Source organism: Adiantum capillus-veneris, chromosome 24, assembly GCF_014529385.1.
Source record: "Adiantum capillus-veneris isolate H3 chromosome 24, ASM1452938v2, whole genome shotgun sequence".
In the NCBI taxonomy this organism is placed as follows: domain Eukaryota; kingdom Viridiplantae; phylum Streptophyta; class Polypodiopsida; order Polypodiales; family Pteridaceae; genus Adiantum; species Adiantum capillus-veneris.
Genome location: NC_140954.1, coordinates 97,200,231 through 97,224,039, shown reverse-complemented (window position 1 = coordinate 97,224,039; position 23,809 = coordinate 97,200,231). Strand labels below are relative to the sequence as shown.

At 44.9% G+C, this 23,809-nt stretch overlaps 1 protein-coding gene across 1 annotated transcript in view; it reads right to left on the bottom strand.

Moving 5' to 3' along the window:
* LOC147426824 (hyperosmolality-gated Ca2+ permeable channel 2.3-like) overlaps positions 1-23,154 on the bottom strand; it is a 161,064-nt gene extending 137,910 nt beyond the window's left edge. The window contains exons 1-2 of the mRNA XM_086497799.1: positions 22,231-23,154; positions 21,869-22,018 (exon numbers count right to left, since the gene is read on the bottom strand). Coding sequence (XP_086353925.1) covers positions 21,869-22,018; positions 22,231-22,526 — 446 coding nt within the window. The 5' untranslated portion in view covers positions 22,527-23,154. The remainder of the gene's footprint in view (positions 1-21,868; positions 22,019-22,230) is intronic.
* Positions 23,155-23,809: the final 655 nt, after the last annotated feature.

The window sequence follows — 23,809 nt, the reverse complement described above, 5'->3', positions numbered from 1 at the left end:
ATCAACGGAGTATGTCCGAAGGCTGCTTGGAAGGGAGTCATGCCAATTGCTGAGTGAAAGGAGTTATTGTAAACAAACTCCACCAATGGCAAATATTCTTCCCAAGAATTCAGTCGAGTCTGTATATAATGTCATAACATTTCCTCCAATATCTGATTAACTCATTCAGTTAGCCCATCAGTCTGTGGATGATAAGCTGAACTGAACAAAAGATTCGTTCCCAATGATTTGAATAAGGAGGTCCAAAAATGTCCAGTAAACTTTGGATCTCGATCTAAAATGATTGATTTTGGTAATCCATAGATTCGAAATATATGTTGCACAAATAATGAAGCAATATCTCGTGCCGAAGCAGTAATTCTACAAGGTATAAAATGTGCCATTTTGGAAAATCGATCCACTATCACCAATATCTAATTATTTCCTTTGGCAGATTTGGGCAACGTTGTGATGAAATCCATGCTGATGCTTTCTCAGCGTTCATTTGGAATTGGTAACGGCTGTAACAATCCTTGCGGTAATTGTCGTGATGCCTTCAAAGTTTGGCAAGAGTGACAAGCTTTGACAAAGTTCACCACGTCTTGCTTCAGTTGAGGCCAATAATAAACAGCTGTCAATAGTTTGTACGTTTTGTTGATGCCGGGATGAGCAGCGTAAGGTACTCCATGATATTCTTGAATAATCATTTTTCGCAAATGCGAATTATGTGGTACACAAATCCTGTCCTCATAATACAACAGATTATCTTGCATTGTATAAGCTGCAACCAGGTTCATTTCTGCCTGTGTCGGAGTGTTTGTTCGAAGCACTCAAAAATTTCAGCAAAATCTCAATCAGTCAAGTATTCATCCTTAAAACAATCAAGAATATCAAATGTACCTGTAGAAATTGACATATTCGTAGCTTGAGGCATTCTACAAAGTGCATCTGCTACCGAATTCTGAAAGCCTGGCACATATTCAATGACCATGTGGAAATTTGGCAAAAATTCCACCCAACGTCCTTGTCGAGGGTTCATAACTGGATGTGTAAAAATATATTGCAATGATTGATGATTCGTCTTGACAACAGAGTCAGCTCCCAAAAGGTAATGTTTCCATGTACGATATGCATGGACAATCGCTATAAACTCTTTGTCATAGACTGGATAACGGATCTGTATAGCAGTAAACTTCTTGCTATGGAATGCAATAACCCTGTCATTTTGCATTAATACACCACCAAAAACACGATCTGAAGCATCTGTCATCACAAGAAATGGTTTTGTAGGATCCGCAATGGCCATGACTGGAGTAGTTGCTAAGGCCTGTTTGAGATCATTAAAAGACTTTTCTGCTTCTGAAGACCAGTAAGTTTGTCAAAGTAAGTTTGTCAAACTTCGTACACTCTGATAGAGGAGCACCAATATCTGAAAATCCGTAAACCTTGGTAAAATAGAAATTTGCTAATCCCAAGAATGAATGAACATTAGATATTGTTGTTGGAAGAGGCCGCTCCATAATGACTTTGATTTTATGAGGGTCAACTGCTATTCCATCAGCTGATATAACATGACCAAGATACTTGATCCAATCCTTGAAAAACTCACTCTTTTTCTGGTTGACATAAAGCACATTAGTCCGTAATACCAAAAACACCAAACGAAGATGCTCTTTGTGTTCAGCAATATCTTTGCTGAAAACCAAAATGTCATCCAAGTAGATGATGACAAATTTATCCAGATATGGACCAAAAATTCCATTCATAAGGTCATAAATGATGCAGGAGCATTGGTTAATCTGAAAGGTATTACCAGAAATTCATAATGTTCATATTTTGTTCTGAATGTCGTTTTATATTCATCACCTGCTTTGATTCTAATTTGATGATAACCAGACTTCAAGTCGATCTTTGAAAATACTTTATCACCCAAAAGTTGGTCAAACAGTTTATCAAGCAGTGGAAGAGGAAATTTGTTTTTAATTGTTAATTTGTTTAATGTACAGTAGTCAATACACAAGTGCATCGAACCATCTTCTTTTTTAACCAACAAGATTGGAGCACCAAAAGGACTTTTACTTGGACGAATGTGGCCTTTATCCAGCAATTCTGTTAGTTGTCTCTGAATTTCTTGAGATTCAGAATATGAGACTCGATACGGAGCTCCTGTAGGCGGAGCACTACCGGGAATTAGATCAATCGGATGATCTACTGGTCTACGAGGAGGTAAGATGCTCGGCAAGTCATCAGAAAAAAGATCCAAGTGTGGTTTATAGAATGGTTTCTCAAGATAAGCTACTGGCTTTGGTGCTAGTTTGGATTGAACTGTATCTGTCGCAACATCGTCGATGCTACGTATCATTAAAAGTGTTGTAGAAATGTCGGGTATTCGTGTCATCCGTTTACTTGCAATGCAGAAACGACAGTCACCAGTTGTACACAAAATAAGTCATTCAAAGTAAGAAGCTGATCACCTTTGCAAAGAGTTATAGTACGTCCTCGAAAACTGATCAGAGGGTCATAAAGGTATAGCCAGCATTGGCCAAGAATCATATCATAAGTGGATAATGGCATTACTTCAAAAGTGAGACTGTCCTGATATTCTTGAACGTCAAAGGGCAACTGCTGAACAATTGTGTTGCACGTTAAGAATGACCCATCTACTAACTCAACATCATATGGTTGAGTACTCTGGACAATAGGCAATTTTAGTCGATGCACAATGTTAGTGCTCACAAAATTATTGGAACATCCGCTATCAACCAAAATGTTAATTGGTTTGCCATGAATGAAGCCAAGGAGACTTAAGACTTGATTAGACAAGTTGCTCGGTATGGACATAGTATTTTTGGCATTTTTCATTAAAAATGTAGCCACCTTGGAAACGCGTATTGTGTTAACAACACGTTTGCCTCTGTCTTGCTGTGAATTAGAATCGGCAGATTGGTTAGAATTAAAAGGTAACACTATAGGTGTCTCTGCATTAGCGTTTCGTCGCAAGTTAGACGGTTGAGGCCGTTTATCACATTGGAACCAACGATGAGGTCCACCGCAAAGGGTACATAATCCATCTTAGGATGGTTGTAAACTCGACTATTGTGGAGGAGCAACAGAAGTTAACGCTTGATTTCCATACGAACGTCTGTCCGGATAAGAATTTTGCCAAAAAGATTGTCGGCCTCGACGACGTCAATTAAAATTAGACTGATCATTTTGAAAATTTGGTCTGCTATTCTGCGCTCTCGGACTCCAAACACTAGATCGGGACAAGAAACTAGCAGTTGATTGGGACTATGAAACATTAGAACCATTATGTAATTTGTTGCCTGAATAAGAGACATCACACTGGGTTCGAAACGGGACACGGGATTCGCGACCAAATGGGCGATCACCGGCTCGACCAAGCGGAACTCTGCGAAAGTCACCTAACCGTTCCACATATGAAATGGCGTCCTCAACTATAGGGGGGTTTGCCTTGTACATCATCACGAAGAGTGGGCTCAAGTCCATCGACGAAAAAATGCAATTTATCGTCGGGAGTAATGGTCATTATCTCCAAGTTCAATCGTTGGAACTACGATATGTAAGCAACCACAGAGCATGTTTGCTTTAAGTGGCGCAATGCAGAACGCGCATGCAAATCAGCACTTGCTGGCACAAAGGCTTTGCACATTGCACGCTTGAATTTTGCCCATGTCGGCGTTTGTTTTCCTAAGGCAGCCCGATTTTGCCACCAAAGAAAGGCAGTGTCTTTCGGGAGGCTAGCAGCCAAAACTACTTTTTTTTTTTCCGTTATGTCCAAGTTGTTAAAATAATTGTCCATCTTGAAAATCCATTCATCAATCACCCGCTTATTGCGTCGACCATCATAAGGTTCAGGGGGTTTTATGTCCACTTTTTTTTTATTAGATTCTGTGATTAATCGAAATAAATATTGTAGTTCAGGATTGTTAACCTCATCAGGTGGATCCAGCATGGCTTGATCTTCGCCGCGTACGGAAGATGTAGAGGTGTCGGCTGTGTCAGGGCTTTAACTTCATTTGACAAGGACTGGAGCATGGACTCGAACTGGACCTGTCGTGAAGCTTGGGCATCAAATTGTTGTTGAATAGCGGCCAAGAGTGCGGCTCCGTCCACCTGTCCCTGCTGTGTCCCTGAGTCCAACATGACGAGCTCACAGCTCGTAGCGAGGCAAAGCTAGAAAAGACCAACCTGTAGGCAAAGTAGACGGTGTGTTAGGTGTAGCGGAATGAATGTTTGCGCTTTGCTCAAGATGAGTGCTCCGAACTGTGCTCAAAGGTTCCTTTTGTTCTTATGGAAGGTGGAGCCTTCTGTTCTTAATGAGAGAATGCTATGATCACAAACAAAGTGAATGGACAATGTGCGTGCAAGTGTATGAAACTGAGAGATAGAGAGAGAAGAGAGATACGACACCAGAGACATTGTAAAACCCTCCTCCGAAGGCCCCACTCTCGTTGGCGAGAATGGTCTACTATTGATTGCACAATCTGGTACAAATCGAATGCATGAGATTGATGCAAGTCTAGGCTATGTCGGCGATGACGACGGGGATGACGAAGTCGACCTAAGGGCTAAAATATGCAATCTTTCCACTGCAATCCAAAAACGCTATGGGCTGAAATTTGCAAATCTTGTATCTGCTGAACTCTGACTCTATGTCGATGACGATGTCGATGGCGAGGATGCGACGACTACGCGCTGAAAACACACATGCTGAAATCTGCGTTTTTCGGGCTGAAATTGTAAACCTTGCGGAAACTGACCGTGCGGCGAGGAACTGTTGCAGGAAGGTGAGATCTGCGAAGTTCGGGACTTGATCTGCGATGTTTAACTGCTGATAACTGAAAACGCTAATAGTACTTGACTTTCCATCGCGATGAATCTGCAAAACGCTAGGGTGTGTAGCAGATGCAAAAACGCTAGGGCTGAAAATCTGTGCTTCTGTCGCCGTGGCTCTGCAAATGCAAAAACGCTAGGCTGATCTCAAGTGCTGCTGTTGCCGAGATTTGCAAAGGCAAAACGCTGGCTGATCTGAGGTGAAAACGCTAGGTGATGCTGGATCTGCAAAACGCTAGGTCTCTTGGGGGGGGGGGGGTTGTCTGCTGGGAAGTTGCCTGTTGAGCGCGGAGCTCCTGCTGCCTCTTCTGCCAAATAGTGCTAGCTCTAGTTTGCTTATATACAAACTTAGCAAAACTACCCTACCTACTTTTTGTTGGAAAGTCACTTAAATTAATAAGTGAAAAATGTCAAAAATAGGGAAAATAGACTAAAATCACTGGAAAATTCCCATGACTGATTCTGATGGATTCTGATGGGAATGCTTATGATCGTGATGTGTGCAACCAAACGATATGCATCTACACTGAGTGACTGGGTATGCACAGTCTATGAATAGACTCACAAAAGTGCCAAATCACTTCTAATCTACACTAACTGGACTGACGGAAACCCTGTTATGTTGTAGCTAGTCCACGGACACACAAGGTTGGATGTGTCACGTGACATCCCCTCCTTTTCAAAGTGAGGTATTGGTACCGAACTGTATGGCGTCGAGGGAGACCGCCAATAGAATCCGGAATCCTGGAAGAGACTCTTCGCCGGCCCACGCGGATGTGTGGGTCGTGCGGTACTTGAACTTCATAAAGGTCTGCAACGCTTGCTTCTTTGGGCCACGCCGAAAGCGACACAAAGTCTTATGAGGCTCCTTCGATGCTTCAACTTCATCTAGAGTCATGCTTCCTTCTTCTTCAAGAATCTCCATGGCTGAAAATTCCTGAAACCACTTCCAACACAAAAACATGAACATACCTATTCCATGTAAAGTGACTGGAAAAAATCTCTTCTTCCTCAAAGATTGTGCATGCAATGTAGATGAACAAATAGACGGAATGACAACCCGTTCATCAAACACATGCAAACACTCAGATCGAATCTTTCTCTTATGATCTAGAGCAATCAATTGTGGCAGAACACAATGGATATGCCCACCCTTGGTGCTCATACTTTCATGTGCTTGCTCGGAAACTGTGTCATGCCAAGGAAGAGACATGGAATGTGACTTCCTGACATACATACTTTTCAACTTTTCACGAAAAATCCGCATACATTCGTGCTCATCCATGAGAGAAACGTGCTCAACATGCAATATGTCATGCCTAGGAAAAGGGATCACATAACGATGCTGACTAAAATACAGGAAACGATCACGAATGAAACATTCGAACAATGCGTGCGTATCAATCATGCGAACACATAATACTTCCTGTGAGGGTTCTTTGGACCTAGGATCGAGAGCCAAGATCGCTTCTTCCTGAATGATCGAATCGTACTATGGGGGTTCTTTGGACCTTGACTCGAAAGCCAAGATCGCTTCTTCGTGATTGATCGAATCTACAACGAGGTTGGGTTCGCTAGAAAAAGCATCAACTAACACATCATCCTTGTGAACAATCACATCATCTTCATGCAACTCATCATGCTTGTGAGAAATCACATCTTGATCATGCAAATCATCATGCTCGTCATTATCATTCAAATCATCATGCAAATCATTGTCATTCAAATCATCATGCAAATCATGTGTGTCTTGTTTTGGAGAAGAAGAGACTGAGAGAGACTCCTTTTCCCGAATCTCTTGCATCTATGTCTGCACTTGAGAAAAGAGTCGCAAGATCTCTTGCATTCTTGCTTTGTTCTCGCGATCAAATTCTACTGTCTTGCTTTGTTCTCGCAATCAAATTTGGCTTGACTTTCTTTTTCTTCCAAGTCGTACTAACGCTCTATGGCTGCCATTCCTTCTTTGTATTCACGATCTATGGCAGCCCTTCATTCTTCGTAGGCCTTTCTTTCTGCTTTTCTTTCTTCGCGTTCTAACTGTCTTTGCTTAAACAACTGCTTCAACTCCTCCATAGGCATTAGTGCAATCTTTGTCGTAGATGAGGAAGGGTGAGGGTCGGAAAAACCTCCTGGTGGGGAAAATTCTTCTTCGCCTCTCTCATGCTCATCACCTCCAAGTGAAGTATCCATTCCTCTTCGAGTGATGACCATTCTGAAGTCGTGGGTTCTTGTGGTTCTTGAGTCTTGGGTTCTTAAGTTCACGAGGAACTTGGGTTCTTGGGGTTCTTGGGTTCTTAAGTTCACGAGGAACTTGGGTTCTTGGGAGTCTTGGTTCTTGGGGTTCTTGAGTTTTTGAGATTCTTGAGATTTTCTTTCACTTGCAAACCGTGTTTGAGAAGGATCTTCTCTTCACCCAAGTTCTACTCCTTTCCGCGGGCGCACCCCTTGGCGGCCTTGCGCTCACACCAAGGTTGCTTTTTCCCACCTCACGTCGATTGGCCAGCCGCTAAGTGCACGGTCCCAATGAGTGAAAAGAGACACAAGGGGAGGCTGGACAAGCCCTTCTTTCTTGGGATTCCTGTCACTCTTCAAAAACACGATTAGGAATCGACACGCCCAAGCGAACTTGGGTTCGTGCGACCGCAACAAGCAAAAAAATTCTTGTAATTCTTGTGGTTCTTTCCTTGTGATACAGAACACTGCCAAAGCTCTGATACCAATGTTAGGTGCAGCGGAATGAATGTTTGCGCTTTGCTCAAGATGAGTGCTCCGAACTGTGCTCAAGGTTCCTTTTGTTCTTATGGAAGGTAGAGCCTTCTGTTCTTCATGAGAGAATGCTATGATCACAAACAAAGTGAATGGACAATGTGCGTGCAAGTGTATGAGACTGAGAGATAGAGAGAGAGGAGAGATACGACACCAGAGACGTTGTAAAACCCTCCTTCGAAGGCCCCACTCTCGTTGGCGAGAATGATCTACTATTGATTGCACAATCTGGTACAAATGGAATGCATGAGACTGATGCAAGTCTAGGCTACGTCGATGATGACGACGGGGATGACGCAATCGACCTAAGGGCTGAAATCTGCAATCTTTCTACTGCTGTCCAAAAACGCTATGGGCTGAAATCTGCAATCTTGTATCTGCTGAATTCTAACTCTATGTCGATGACGATGTCGATGGCAACGGTGCGACGACCACGCGCTGAAAACGCAGATGCTGAAATCTGCGTTTTCCGGGCTGAAATTGTAAACCTTGCGGAAACTGACCGTGCGGCGAGGAACTGCTGCGGGAAGGTGAGGTCTGCGAGGTTCGGACTTGATCTGCGATGTCTAACTGCTGAAAACTGAAAACGCTAATGGTACTTGACTTTCCGTTGCGATGAATCTGCAAAACGCTAGGGTGTGTAGCAGATGCAAAAACGCTAGGGCTGAAAATCTGTGCTTCTGTCGCCGTGGCTCTGCAAATGCAAAAACGCTAGGCTGATCTGAGGTGCTACTGTTGCCAGGATCTGCAAAGGCAAAACGCTGGCTGATCTGAGGTGAAAACGCTAGGTGATGCTGGATCTGCAAAACGCTAGGTCTCCTGGGGGGGGGGGGGGTTCTGCTGAGAAGTTGCCTGTTGAGCGTGGAGCTCCTGTTGCCTCTTCTGCCAAATAGTGCTAGCTCTAGTTTGCTTATATACAAACTTAGCAAAATTGCCCTACCTACTTTTGTTGGAAAGTCACTTAAATTAATAAGTGAAAAATGTCAAAAATAGGGAAAATAGGCTAAAGTCCCTAGAAAATTCCCCTGACTGATTCTGATGGATTTTGATGGGAATGCTTATGATCATGCTGTGTGCAACCAGAGGATATGCATCTACACTTAGTGACTGGGCATGCACGGTCTACGAATAGACTCACAAAGTGCAAGATCACTTCTAATCTAGACTGACTGGACTGACGGAAACACTGTTATGTTGTAGCTTGTCCACGGACACATAGGGTTGGATGTGTCACGTGACACGGTGTGTGTAGTGGCTCCGCGAACTCAGCGAATGCCGGGTCGTCATAGTTACCTCGAACGGGAACGGGGAACGGGAACGGGAGGGTCCGGAACTTGACGGGAACGGGGAGGAGGAGGGGGGGCCGGAACGGGAACGGGGCTGGAACGGTCAACCTAAAGAAAGGATTGAATTACCTCCATTCAGCTTAGTCCCAAATAAACTCCTAAAAAACCCCAAAACTGCCCCCAAATCTGCCCCCTAACCTACCCTCAAACTGCACCAAATATGTTCCCAGAACAAACCCAAATCTGTCCCCAAAAGCCCACTTTTTTTCACCCAAATGCCTACTTTTGCCCGTTTCACCGTTCCTCCTCATGTTCCGCCCATTCCAGAACGGCATCCCGTTCCCATTTTCGTTTCGGGAACGGGACTTGTCCGGAACACCGTTTCGAAACGTTTGGGCTGTGTTCCCCCCGTTCCCTGTTCCAGTGCGGGTCGTCCTCCATAAAATCCTCGATCTCGTCGAGCTCTAGAGTCAGTGGAGTGTAATCTGGCACGACTTCCTCTGCGTGGAAAGGAATCAATGTGTGGAAAGTCTGGATCTCGGAGAGGTTATCCACGTAACAAGCCGGAATGTGATGTGCGACGAATGGGAAACGAGTCAAAAGGAACTCATAATGTGGCAACTCTGCCTGCTCGCACCGAATAGTAATCTGCCACACTGACCACCTCTGGAACCCGAAACGACGTTGCGAGATGTGCACTAGGTACTCTCTTTCGAGAGGGTTAGGAGGTTCGGGAGAGTACGTGGGAGACGGAATCCCCACGGGTACTTCCGGAACAGCGTGCTCTGGAAAGAGTGCAGGAATAGGTACAGGGGCAGGGATCTCCGCAATTTCCGGCTCTGGAGAATTTGGAATTAGTATGATGTCAAGTTCTGGCGAATCGGAGATGATTATAATCTCGTGGGGAGGAGGATTTTCATGAAGAATTTCTTATGGCACGTCGTCTACGTATGACAGGTACGGAACAGGCACGTCGTACGCATCATCATCCATGAGGAGGTAAAGTCCGCGACGCGTAATGTACGGCCAGAAGAAATGCTCGCAAGAAGGCCAGCGCTGAAGAGTTTTGTTGTGAGGCTGATTCGTTGCGTGGAGTTATTTGCAGCCATGCTTGGTGATGTGGTTAAGTTTTTTAATGAAACACCTCGTGGCCGGTCACCCCAAATTTGGGGCGGCTGGGCACTTTAATAATTTATAAAGCTTATATTGTAGCCATCGTAAGTGAGCAAGTGTCACCAACGTTAAAAAAAAAAAGACAAGCGCTGCCAGCAAAAGTAAAATTCAGACCAGCATAAGAAAAGCCAAGCCAAGCGCTGCCGATTGGATGACATTTGAGCTGAGACGATATTATTGCCGTCGCTTGGAACAAGGCGTGGCAAAGAGTTGCAGAACACGTCAACTATTTACCGCCACACACGCCGGGTACGCCACTCACACGCTGGGTACGCCACACAGAAGCTCCGGGTACGCCACACACTCATATACTCTGCTATCTACCCTCTTTATATTCTTTTTCCTATGATGTTCATAGAATTAAATAGAACAGTTAAGAGTTACCGCATACACGTAGACAATTGGGCACCATCTTTCCTCTGCTGCCATACAACTCACGAAGTGAGGATTGCAGGAAGGGTAGGCAACGACGAAGTTAGGTAGACGCCAAGTCCAGAGGCCCGGGAAAATTTTGCTATGATACCACTGTGAAGAAACGCTTATTATGTGTGTGTATTCATACTTAAACTTAGATGAAAATTGTACTCTGAACAGAACTTGAGAACAAGAGACTTAGAGACTGAATGTTTGATTGAAATGTGTTACAATGGCGTGCTTACATAGAATCTGAAGAGACGCGACCATAGGTCAAAAAACATGACCCTAGGCCAACAGTCGTGTCCCTCTGTTGTAGAGTCGTGACCATTCGATGTAGAGGTGCAGCCATTCGCCGAAGAGGCATGGCTATTCGCCGAATAGGTGCAACTCTTGGGCGACGAGGCACATCCTTTCACGAACAGGGGTCTCTGATCTAGTACGTCTTCGTATCTACAAGAGAACCATGCGAGAAAGGTAATACAATCATGAAGAACATGTCACAATCGTGACAGTTGCGCTATCTTCTCCAGAGGCTGAGTACATAGCAGCTTGCTAAGCTGCTTGTGAGGCCATATGGCTACGGAGATTACTGGGAGAGTTGTGTTTTCCCCAGACTGCTATGACTCGTCCTTTGTGCAACAATCAGATATGTTCGGGAGCAAGTTTTGGTTGGAGATCTTCATTTGAGGTGTAGTACCAATATGTTCGGGAGCAAGTTTTGGCTGGAGATCTTCATTTGGAGTATGTCCCTATAGCGGACAATGCAGCAGACATTTCCACGAAGGTTGTACCTCAGCGGACTTTGGCTTCTCACCTTCAACTCATTTGTGTTAGTCTCAGCATACGGTGCTGAGAGGGGATGTGAGTTACACCACCGTTGCTTCGCCATTATGTACGGCTAGTGATTGTCCTGGATTGGCCACCCATCGCACATCATGTAGATTGCATGGACAGACACTTTTAGCACGTGTCTGGCCAATCATTTTTTGAGCTTGACTGGGCTGGATGCACAAATTTTTAGCCAATTTTGGGCTTTTATGTTTTTTGCACTAGTTACACATTTTGCCCTACCTCAACCTAACATTTTATAAATAGAATGGTTAGGGTCTTGTAGTCATACATTGTGTATTGAGAGCATCATTTGCAGAGCACTTGTGTTTTCTCTCTCTCTCCCTCCAGTGTTTTCGGCGTGCATGGCTCACACTCTCTCCGCTGCTCACTCTCACAACTGCATCATGCATCCCTTGCATAGTGGAAGGAGCCAGTAAACTCTGACTCATAGCCTCTGTAACCACTGGCTGAACATATCCAAACCTCCTCTCACATGCATAACACTATAAGTGAATTAATTTGCAGTAAACAAGAGCTCAAAATAGCTTGATGATCTGCCAAGGACCTCATTACGATCCGTGTGAAGCCTGTCTGTAGAATCATGTAAGGCCCTAATAGAAGTCCCCATGGGTCGCTGCCTAAAATGTACAAAGAAATCCTTCTATATCCTATCAACCTTAAATGTCCATATCAATGCCAAATCATAATAGAAGAATTCAGATTTCTCTGTCTGAATGTTGCAAAATGTCTCTGGTGTCAATCTCACGCTCTTCCACGAATCCATCTCCTGAAAATATCTCTAGTTGTTTGCGTATGCATCCCAAACAATCGTGTAACTCTCTCCCCCCCACAGAGCTGAGCTCATCGCCGCATCCCCGCTGCCTGCCTACAAGCATGAGATGACGCAGTCATGCATGCAGCCAAATGAGTTGCTAAATCTATGGAACTAGTGAGCAAGCAAACATCCTGAGTCGTCCGAGACAATCGAGCATCATATAACACCGAGTCAGGAATGCGTTGTCCTTGTCTAAGCATAGAGGAAGTCTGAAATCTCAAATGCAAAGAAAGTGAAACATGATCAGATAGCAATGTAGCAGGTCAAATCGTAATAGCCCCACTACCTAGGAGCCAATGTAAAATCTATCTAATCGCTCTAGCAAGCAACCTGATGGTCTCCTGAAACTCTAAGTAAACTATAGAGACTGCAAAGTGTGAGTCAAGGATAACACATATCAAGCATCTGTACCAAAAACTCCAAAAAGAAATCTATCCCAAGCATCTCTCTCAAGTGGCACTGTCACGTGCACATCTAACCCTATGTGACAAGCTACTTCATGTCTTGGGTTCAGTTCAGCTTAAGAAGTGTTCTGGCACCTTTGTGAGTCTGTTCGCAAACCGTGCATGTCCACACACTTAGAGTAGATGCATATCCTCTGGTTGCCCACAGCATGATCATCAGCATTACCATCAGGAGCATTTTACAGTGCACAGAACCTATTTTCCCTATTTTAGCCATTTTTCACTTATAATTATTAAGTGACTTTGTTGGGAAACTAGGTAGGGTAAATTGACTAAGGCAATATATAAGAAAAGCTAGCCCTAGCACTTTCTGGCAGAAGAGGCAGCAGGGACCAAGTGTCTTGTCACGTGCACATCTAACCCTATGTGCATGTGGACAAGCTACTTCATGACAAGGGTTCAGTCAGCCTAGCTTAGGAAGTGTTCTGGCACTTTTGTGAGTTTGTTCGCAGACCATGCATGTCCAGACACTTAAAGTAGATGCATATCCTCTGGTTGCACAGAGCATAATCCTCGGCATTACCATCAAATTCCATCAGGAGCATTTTACAGTGCACAGAACCTATTTTCCCTATTTTAGCCATTTTTCACTTATTATTAATAAGTGACTTTGTTGGGAAACTGGGTAGGGCAAAATGGCTAAGGAACTATATATAAAAAGCTAGCGCTAGTGTTTTCTGGCAGAAGAGGCAACAGCCACCCACTGAAGTACACCTTCTCAGCAAGACCGGCAAGAGGACCTAGCGTTTTAACTTTTCAGCCACCAAAGACCAGCCAGCGTTTTTCATCAACAGCAGAAGGAGCCTAGCGTTTTCAGCAGTTGCAAATCAACCTAGCGACAGCAGATTCAACAGCCTTTTTGCAGCAGATGCTCAATTCAGCTTACCGTTTTTGCACCAGCAATTCAACCAAGCGTTTTGCACTTTCTGGCGACAGTTCAGCCTTTCTGTAGCAGCGGTTTCAGATTTCAGCATAACGACTCCGCACCCCAGCCCCCAAACCTCGCAGACCTCACCTTCCCGCAACAGATCCTCGCCGCACAGTCAGATCAACCAACGTTTGCAGATTCAACCCGCTATTCCCAGATTTCAGCATTTGCATTTTTTGCGCATCGTCGTCGCATCGTCGTCATCGCCGACATAAGAGTCAGAATTCAGCAGATACAAGATTTGCACATTTCAGCCCCTAGCATTTTCAGTTTTAAGCCCGTCTCGTCGTCCTCCTCATCGTCATCGACATCGTCGGCAAGTCCATTGCATTGTAGAGATTTGTGCAATCAATAGTAGACCGCTCTCGCCATAGAGAGTGGGGCCTTCGGAGGAGGGTTTGACAACATTCTGGTGTGGTATTCTTCTCTCTCTATCTCTCAATCTCAGCACCTTCATTCACAGTGTTTTCCACTTTGTTTGTGATCATTTGCACTCTCTCACAAAAGGAACGGAAGGCTCTCCTTTCCATAAGTAAAAGGAACCTTGAGCACAGTTTGGAGCACTCATCTTGAGCAAAGTTCATCATTCACATCCGCTGCACCTTACACGTCTGGCAGTGCACCTTCTCAGCAAGACCCCCGGCGGAACAACCTAGTATCTTCAGCCATCAAGAACAGCCTAGCGTTTTCAGCATTTGCAGATCAGCCCCAGCGTTATGCAAGTTGCAGATCAGCCTAGCGACAACAGATTCCATAGCGTTTTTGCAGCAGATGCCTCATCAGCCCTAGCGTTTGCAGTTCCTTGGCGACCAGACCCATTTTTGCATCAACGTTTTCAGTTTTCAGCAGTCCGACTCACACAGCAGCCCCCAAACTTCTCAGATCTCACCTTCCCGCAGGAGATCCTCGCCGCACGGTTAGATCAGCCAACGTTTGAAGATTCAGCCCGCTATTCGCAGATTTCAGCATTTGCATTTTCAGCACGTCGTCATCACCATCGTCACTGACATAGAATTCAGAATTCAGTAGATACAAGATTTGCAGATTTCAGCCCTTAGCGTTTTCAGTTTTCAGCCGTCTCGTCGTCGTTATCATCGTCGTCGACATCGTCGGCAAGACCATTGCATTCAGACCATTGTAGAGATTGTGCAATCAATAGCAAAGACTTCTCTCGCCATCGAGAGAGGGACCCTTGGAGGAGGGTTTGACAACTTTTCTGGTGTCGTATTCTTCTCTCCATCTCTCAGTCTCAGCACCTTCATTCACAGTGTTTACCACTTTGTTTGTGATCATTTGCACTGTCTCACTAAAGGAACGGAAGGCTCTCCCTTTCGTAAGTAAAAGGAACCCTTGAGCACAGTTCAGAGCACTCATCTTGAGCAAAGTTCAACATTCACTTCCGTTGCACCTTACATTGGTATCAGAGCTTTGGAAGTGTTGTATCACTCAAGGAAAGAACCACAAGATTTTTTCTTTTTTGCTTGTTGCAGTCGCGTAACCCAAGTCCACTTGGGCATGTCGATTCCTAATCGTGTTTTTGAAGACTTGTTGCCTCCCCTTGTTTCTCTTTTCACTCATTGAGAGCGGATTGTGCACTTAGCGGCCGGCCAATCGACGTGAGGTGGGAAAAAGCAACCTTGGTGTGAGTGCAAGGCCGCCAAGGGGTGCGCCCACAGGAAAGAGGAGCTCGGGAAAGAGAAGAATCTTCTCCAACACAGATTGCAAGCTAAAGAAGAACCTCAAGAACTCAAGATACCCAAGAACCACAAGAACCCAAGTTCCTCGTGAACTTAAGAACCCAAGACTTCAGTGTATGGTCATCACCCGAAGCGAATTGATACTTCACATGGAGGTGATGAGCATGGAAGTGGCGAAGAAGAATTTTCCCCACCAGGAAGTTTTTCCGACCCTCCCTCTTCCCCATCTACGCCAAGGATTGCACCAAATCCTATGGAGGCTTGGTCAAGCCGATGATGGACATGATGTTACAACAAGAAGCGCACCGCGCTGCCTTGGAGCGCGAGCGCGAAGAAAGAAAGGCAATCTTGGATTGCGAGCGTGAAGAAAGAAAAGCAGAATTGGATCGCGAGTGCAAAGAAAGAAAGGCCGACTTGGAGTGTGAGCGCCAGCAAGCCCGCTTGGCGGCCGAAGAGAAAAGGGTAGCCTTGGAGCGTGAGCGTGAGCAAGCGCGCTTAGCGGCCGAAGAAAGAAAGGCAGCTATTGAGCTTGAGCGTGAGCAAACACGCGAAGCCCAACGGGTAGCGGCCAAAGACAGACGAGCGGCCTTGGAGTTAGAGCGTGAGGCGCAAAGAGACCAACGCATGCAAGAGTTGGTCCTACAGGTACTCACCTGGAAACCCGAGCCAGCCAAAGAGGTTGGTGATTTATCAAGTGGCGCAAGCCGAGATTCGGGGACTCCAACAACCCGATCACCGAGAAGTTGACATTCAGTAAGTATGACGATAAGATGGATGCTAGCGTTATTCATTCTTGGTTGCATCTATTTAATGCTTATTTTGCGACAACTAAGAAGACAGGGAAGAACAAGGTTTTAACGGCAGCCATATACCTTGTTGGTGATGCCATTAATTGGTATCACGCATGGCAAGAGGCACAGTTGACCGCGCACCTAGAGGAAGCCGACAAAGACGTGCCCCTTTCCTTCAATTGGGCCGACTTCCAAGACAAGCTCAAGGCGAAGTTTATGCCTCCTCAGTACCTAGCGCGGTTGAAAGAAGATTGGCGCAATCTCAAGCAGAATGGTATGCCAATCATGTCTTTTTCTAACCGTGTTTTGCAGCTTGGCACCCAATTACGCAAATCGGATGATGAGCGCCAAGAGGCTTTACTTTTTGGGTTGGACGAATATATCAAGTTTGATGTGGAAGTCTTCGACCCCGTGGATCTCAACAAGGCGGTAGCAATTGCTCTCTCCCAAGAGATGAAGCACAACTAGGGAAAGCCTAAGGAGAACAAGTCGTCTCAAAGTACCTCTCAGACTTCTCCGAAGCCTTAGAATGGTAAGAACGGTAAGAATGGTAATTGTTCTAACCACTCTTCCTCTAGTCTCTCAAAAAAGAACTCACAAAATGAATCTAAGGGTAAAGCTAACACAATTGCTAAACCTAAGCTCACCCCAGTTGAAAAAGTAGCACAAGGAATTTTAGGAGGATACATCACGTCCGAAGAACAAAGCATTTATTCTAAGGAAGGTCGATGTTATCGTTGTCACATCAAGGGTCACATAAAATGAACATGTCCTAAGATTGAATCTAACAAATCTAAAGAACCCACAGAACCCGCATTCTCTATTAATGCCATAAATGAGAATACTCGTGCATCCCAAGTTTCTCATGATCATGAGTCTCTCATGAAGTGTTATGGTCATGTGAATGGTCAACACATGGTGGTCTTGTTTGATTCTGGTAGTATGCATGATTTGATTAGTGACTCTCTTGTCGAAAGGCCCACTTGGAGGTTCGCAAGACATCTCCTTTCGAGGTGTCGGGCTTCGCTCTCGGTATGGAGTCTCTCATTACATGAGAGTGCCTTGATGTGTTATTCACTGTTCAACAAGCGTCCTTCTGCAGAAAATTTGTAGTATCTCATCTTTCAAGATGTGATATGCCTTTAGGCATTCGATGTTTCGTGAGCATAACCTTCTCATTGATTGGGCAGCCAATACTTTCACTCTTAATGTCAAAAGTGACTCTCCCATTGTCGTTCATGGGGAGGAAGTTGGTTCATTCTTCATCTTTCATTTCTAATGTGCAGGTGAAGCTTGAAAAGAATCAGGAGAAGGAGACTCTTGTCTTCTCCAAAGCACGACACACATGATTTGCATGATCAAGATGTGATTATTCACAATGATGATGATTTGCATGAAAAAGATGTGATTGTTCACAAGGATAATGGTTTAGTTGATGCTTTTTCTAGTGAAGCTACCCTCATTGCAGATACGATCAATCACAAAGAACCGATCTTGGCTCTCGAGTCGAGGTCTAAGGAACCCACTCAGGAAGTATTATGTGTTCGCATGATTATTCAGCACGTATCGTTCGAGTGTTTCATTCATGACAGTTTCTTGTATTTTTGTCACCGTCTTTATGTGTTCCCTTTCCACAGGCATGCCTTATTGTACGATGCACATGATTCACTCATGAATGAGCATGGATGTATGCGGATTTCTATCGAAAAGAACAAAAGTTTGCATGACACAGTCTCAGAAAGAGCACAAGAAAGATTGAGCATCAAGAATCATTTCCATTGTGAGTTGACAGATTTAGATCAGAAAGACAAGATTCGACCCCATTGTTTGCGTGTGTTTAGTGAACGGTTTGACACTCTGCCACTTCGTTCATCTCTATTGCATGCACAGTCATTTCGAAAGCATATATTTTTCCAATTATTCTACATGGAATGGGTATGTTCATGTTTTTCTGTTGGCAGTGGTTTTAGGAATTTTCCTCCTCTGACATTCTTGAAGAAGGTGGACCTACGTCCATAGACGCGGTTGGACCATTGAAGCAGCCACGAATCCCTTTGTCGCTTTCGGCACGGCCCAAAGAAGCAAGCATTGCAAACCTTTATAAGTTCAAGTATCGCACGACCCATGCATCAGAGTGGGCCGGTGAAGAGTCCTTCCCAAGATTCCAGACATTGTTGGCGATCTCTCTCGACGACATACAGTTCGATACCAGTACCTCACTTTAGAAAGGAGGGGATGTCACGTGCACATCTAACCCTATGTGTAGGTGGACAAGCTACTTCATGTCTAGGAAGTGTTTTGGCACCTTTGTGAGTGTTCGCAGACCGTGCATGTCTAGACTCTTAGAGTAGATGCATATCCTCTGGTTGCACACAGCATGATCATCAGAATCCATCAGGAGCATTTTATAGTGCATTGAACCTATTTTCCCTATTTTAGCCATTTTTCACTTATTATTATTAAGTGACTTTGTTGGGAAACTCGGTAGGGCAAATTGACTAAGGCAATATATAAGAAAAGCTAGCGCTAGCACTTTTTGGCAGAGAGGCAGCAAAGACCAAGTGTCTTGTCACGTGCACCTTCTCAGCAAGACCCCTTGACGGAACAACCCAGCATTTTCAACCATCAAGAGCAGCCTAGCGTTTTCAGTATTTGTAGATCAGCCCCAACGTTTTGCAAGTTGCAGATCAGCCTAGCGACGGCAGATTCCATAGCCTTTTTGCAACAGATGCCTCATCAGCCCTAGTGTTTGCAGTTCCTTGGCGACAAGACCCATTTTTGCATCAGCGTTTTCAGTTTTCAGCAGCCTGACTCCGCACCGCAATCCCCCAAACCTCGCAGATCTCACCTTCCCGCAGCAGATCCTCGCCGCACGGTTAGATCAACCAACGTTTGCAGATTCAGCCTGCTATTCACAGATTTCAACATCTGCGTTTTCAGCGCGTCATCGTCGCATCGTCGTCATCGCCGTCATCACCGACATAGAGTCAAAATTCAGCAGATACAAGATTTGCAAATATCAGCCCTTAGCGTTTTCAGTTTTCAGCACGTCTCGTCGTCGTCGTCATCGTCGTCGACATCGTCGGCAAGACCATTGCATTCAGACCATTGTAGAGATTGTGCAATCAATAACAAAGACTTCTCTCGCCATTGAGAGAGGGCCCTTGGAGGAGGGTTTGACAACTTCTGGCGTCGTATTCTTCTCTCTCTATCTCTCAGTCTCAGCACCTTCATTCACAGTGTTTACCACTTTGTTTGTGATCATTTGCACTCTCTCACCAAAGGAACGGAAGGCTCTCCCTTCCGTAAGTAAAAGGAACCCTTGAGCACAGTTCGGAGCACTCATCTTGAGCAAAGTTCAACATTCACTTCCACTGCACCTTACAGGCGCAATCGATGGCAAAGTAGGTAACATAACTACCACGCGCCCGCCAATCCTTAGAAGTCTCTAGATTCTTGAAATCTCCCCCAACAATCCATGAATCCACAATAGGCAATGCATCCAGAATTTGCTACCAAACTCACCACTCTCACGAGCGGTGGTGGAGGCATAGATAGACCACTCCTAGAACTAAGAGCATCCTCATCTTGCCGTAGAGGTCGAAGAAGCTCTATAAAGAGCGAGCAACTGTATATCAAGAACCATAGTAGTCTGAGGAGTATCGCAATGGACTGAGAACTATGGACTCTGACCATACTTAAATGGTACGAGGGATTGATGATGTATGCTCTATAAACAATATCATCTACAAACATTGATTGCCCTCGAGTAAAGCCATTGAATGGCCCCCTTACTCTGTGCAAGCCTGTCAGACAGTGTCAGTGGCAAGGCATGGAGGAATGCAACCTACCCAAGATTGAATAGCCTACAGAGCACGGTGAATAATAAACTCCATAATTGAGGCTTATGTTCAAGTCTCAATGCCAGTAAAAGGTAAGGAGAAAGATAGCATGGGACTCTCTCTACTACCTAGGAAAGAGCGCACCTTCTGCACACGCTGCAGAATTTGCAACCATAACAACGAAAGGCCTGAGAAATCGCCACTATACTCAACTCGTGAGAACTATCAAGTTAGTGGAGCATTAGCCATAAAAGCACGAAGAACACGGGGAGGTGGCAGGGCGCACAAAAGTGGAGGTGAAGGTGAAGGTGCAGGAGTGACATCTCGAGGGGGCGATGAGTGGGGGTGGGGGGCAGATAGTGGTGGTGTTGGACCATCAGTGAGAGAATTTGGAAGCGAAAGACGTGTTGGTGAAGATGGTAACAGTGGAAAATCTGTCTCCATGGCAAAGTGTGGAGAGGCTCTGGTGGTCGGTCTACGTGCCTATGGTGCCGATCGTGGATGTCAGTATATCCTCCAAAGGCTAGTCCAACAAAGTAGCTGAAAGCTGAGAGACAACAGCAGACATTGCCTACTTAGGTGGAAGCAGTGGTCTTGTACGAGGTTGCTGTCTGTAAGACTATGAGTAGCTCTCTGCCAACATCAAACTCTAGTGTCCAATGCTCTAAAACCAACAAGCAAGTCCCAGTCAAAATAGGAGAGCATCTACGGAGAAACTTGAGACAACGCTCATCTCAAAGCTATACCAAAAAGATGCCATGGCCCAACATGATGAGCTCCAGGCTGCCCTCAGTACCACCAAGAGCAAACTCAAGCCACTCACAAACCGTGGTATGTGAGGGAGACTCACACTATGCGCCCAACCAGAGTCCATCCCAACTAGTGCCGAGTAGCCATCTCAATGCTTCAAGGTCATCAGCCATCGGATTGTAAATTCAAGTGAAGGTGCTTGTACACTATGATTTCGGAGGATATCATGCTTGTACACCAAATGCATATAACTTGCATTATAAGCCCCTAGTTATAGAGCTCCATCCGCCTCTATATGACATTACATTACCCTCTCCTAGCTATTATGTATTCTAGTTAGGTACCCCTTCCATTATAAACTCTAGTCAGATACCCCTCTCACGGATACGAGCTCTCAAAAGAATCCTAGAAAGTTCTAGAAACTTGAAGAAGAATCTAGGTGTTTCTAGAACAATCTAGAAGATTGTGGAACATTCTAGAAACCTCTAGGACATAAAAGGTTCTAGAAACATCTAGAAGAATCTAGAAGGATCCAAAAGATCCTAGAAGCACTTAGAAGGATCTAGTTCTAGAAGGCTCTAGAAGTGTGAAGAAGAATCTAGAAAAATCAAGAACTATCCTCAAGAGTCTAGAAGATTCTAGGATAACTAGAAGACTCTTGAAGCACTAGAAGATTCTAGATGGAAGAACTTAAGAGAGTTCTTAACCTCTCTCGACTCTAGTATAAATAGAGGTCCTGTGCTACAAGCCCCTCAGTCTTGCTAACACCAGTTGTGAGCCTCCTGCGACATAAGTCCTCTTGTAGTTCTTGTCTTGTTACCTAGCCATGTTCTTGTAATGAAGCTGTCTTATTAGTCAAGCCTTGTAATTCAAGTTTGTAATCAAGTTTGTTAATCAAGCATTAAGTCTTCCCATCAAGATTAAGTTCATAATTAAGTCAAGTGCTTGTTAATAATTGTGAGCGCCTCCTCTCACTCTCTTCTAGGTCGAGACACACTCATAACAACCCCTTCCAATTCCAATCCTTAGCTTTAGTTCAAGTTGTATCATTTTGTCATTATGTTTGTTCTCTTGATGAGAGACAAGATACCACACATGTACATCAATTTGTCTCATAGGCCGAGTTCGGTATAGACGACGTGAAATCTTTCTTTCTTTCTTTCTACATGTGGCATGCCGGCTTTATGTCCCTTTTTTACTTAAGAAAGAATAATGAATGAATCAAAGTTGAATAAATAAGTGTGCAAGTTACCTCTCTGAACCATCTGTCACGTTGGAAACTGTAAATTTGTCCAAAGTAGCGCTTGTTATGGTGTCTATGTCGAAGATTTGTTCGTAGAGGTAGTTCACAGGCACCAAGACAAAGACTCCCACAATTGTACATGCTCCAAAAAATCGAAAACTGCAGACAAGGCACACAATCTCAACAGGTTGCTGATTTGAGACTTGAGCACACTACAACTTGTTGATTTGCAATGGCAAAATGAAATGCCCCTGGAGTAATCATCATGAAACAATGTACATGCAGAAATAAAATAGCCAACACACACACATACACACACACAACCCCACAAAATTAAAGCTTGTGTCTCCCAAAAAACATTGCCCACTCACCAGAACATATAAATTCTAATGAACACTAAAGAGTCAAGTCCTGCTGTCTTCATGATCTCATCCTCAGACAACTTCCAAGCTTCCTTGAGCCAATCAGAAGAGGGAAGATAATTATCAATGGCAAAACTGCGAGACCCATGCCTTGAGCCTTTCTCCCGCTGGATTCGAGCAGCAAGGTAGATATTAGCATTAGAGGGCTGCTTCCGAAAGATGGAATAGAGGGCAAAACAGACGATCTCCAGGAATATGTTAATGATGGCAGTGAGCAGAAGCCCGGAGACCTTGGTGGCAGTCATGACTTTTGCCTTCAATCTCCTCCTCAACTTCGAGGAAACCTACCTGCCTGTCCACTTGCTTGTGAACACTTATACCCGCTTAATTTCAACTTCGGATGGTCTATACATGTTTACATATCTGTCTGATACCACAAAGAGGGCTTGTGTCGCAGTCTCATTGTTGCAAGTGAGCCTGCTTTAGCCGGCTTTCAGTTTATCCTTCTGCTTTCATAGCAGGTTTTCAGTTACCTTCCGCCCTCATGCATCACACCTGGAATTCTGCTAAGCTAGCAAGGCGGACAATCCTTCGTCTGCTTTTGTGCAAGCACGTTCTTGGTTGAGCTCTTATGGTCTTCCGCTTCTTTGGAAGCTTGCAAGTGCAGGCTAGGAGTGCAGGTATGGAAGAGGCTGGCTAAATCGAAAGCGTTCTCCTTGAAGAGTTGCTCTTTCTTTCTTCTTTTCGGCTTCTCTGCTTCTGCAGCTTGATCCTATCTCTTCCTTGCTTCGTCGTCGACTACGTTTGGCAGTGGAACCTGCCAGAAGTCAGACTGGATAGACCGGCCACATGCCCACTGCGAATTGAGCTTGGGACTTTAGGCGCACACGTGCATCCAAGTTATCTGGCAGCAGTCGCCTCGGCTCGTCACTATCTCACACGGCTCCAGCCCGGAGGGATCTAGGAGCAGCTTTGATCTCAGCCGTCCAATCGCGCGGTGAACTCGGGGGTGAACTAGGGGTGAGCTCAGGGCAAAAATGGCACCTCAAGTTCACTCGTCTCATGGCTGTGGGTCAAACCTAGGACCTCTCGATTGCCACACGAATGCCTTACCATCACGCTAGCGCATGTCACCGTCCATGTTGGCATGGCACATGATCACACCCTAGTTTACTTGTCCGTAGTTCACCCCCAATTTACCCACCCCTAGTTCTCCCTAGTTCACCCCCAGTTCACTGCATGATCCAACGGCTAAGATTAAAGCCGCCTCGCCCCCCAAAATCTGGGCCCTAGATCCCCTCTGAGCCATACGTCCATGCCATATAGTGACTCGTCGATGCACTCTCAAGGATGACGATTTAGAAAACTAAAGCAAGTAGGAATACAAGGGACTAGCTATCCTTCAATAAGGATGTGTGTGTGTGCACAATGGCTTATAGAGAAGGTCTCCTTATATAAATGTAAGGGAACCTCTATGCGCCCATGTGTCGTCGCCCACATGTAGCCGAGTCCAAATAGAACTCGGCCACTGGCCATTGAAATTCGGCCACCGACCAAAGACCACGAGCCACCGTCCATTGACTTACTG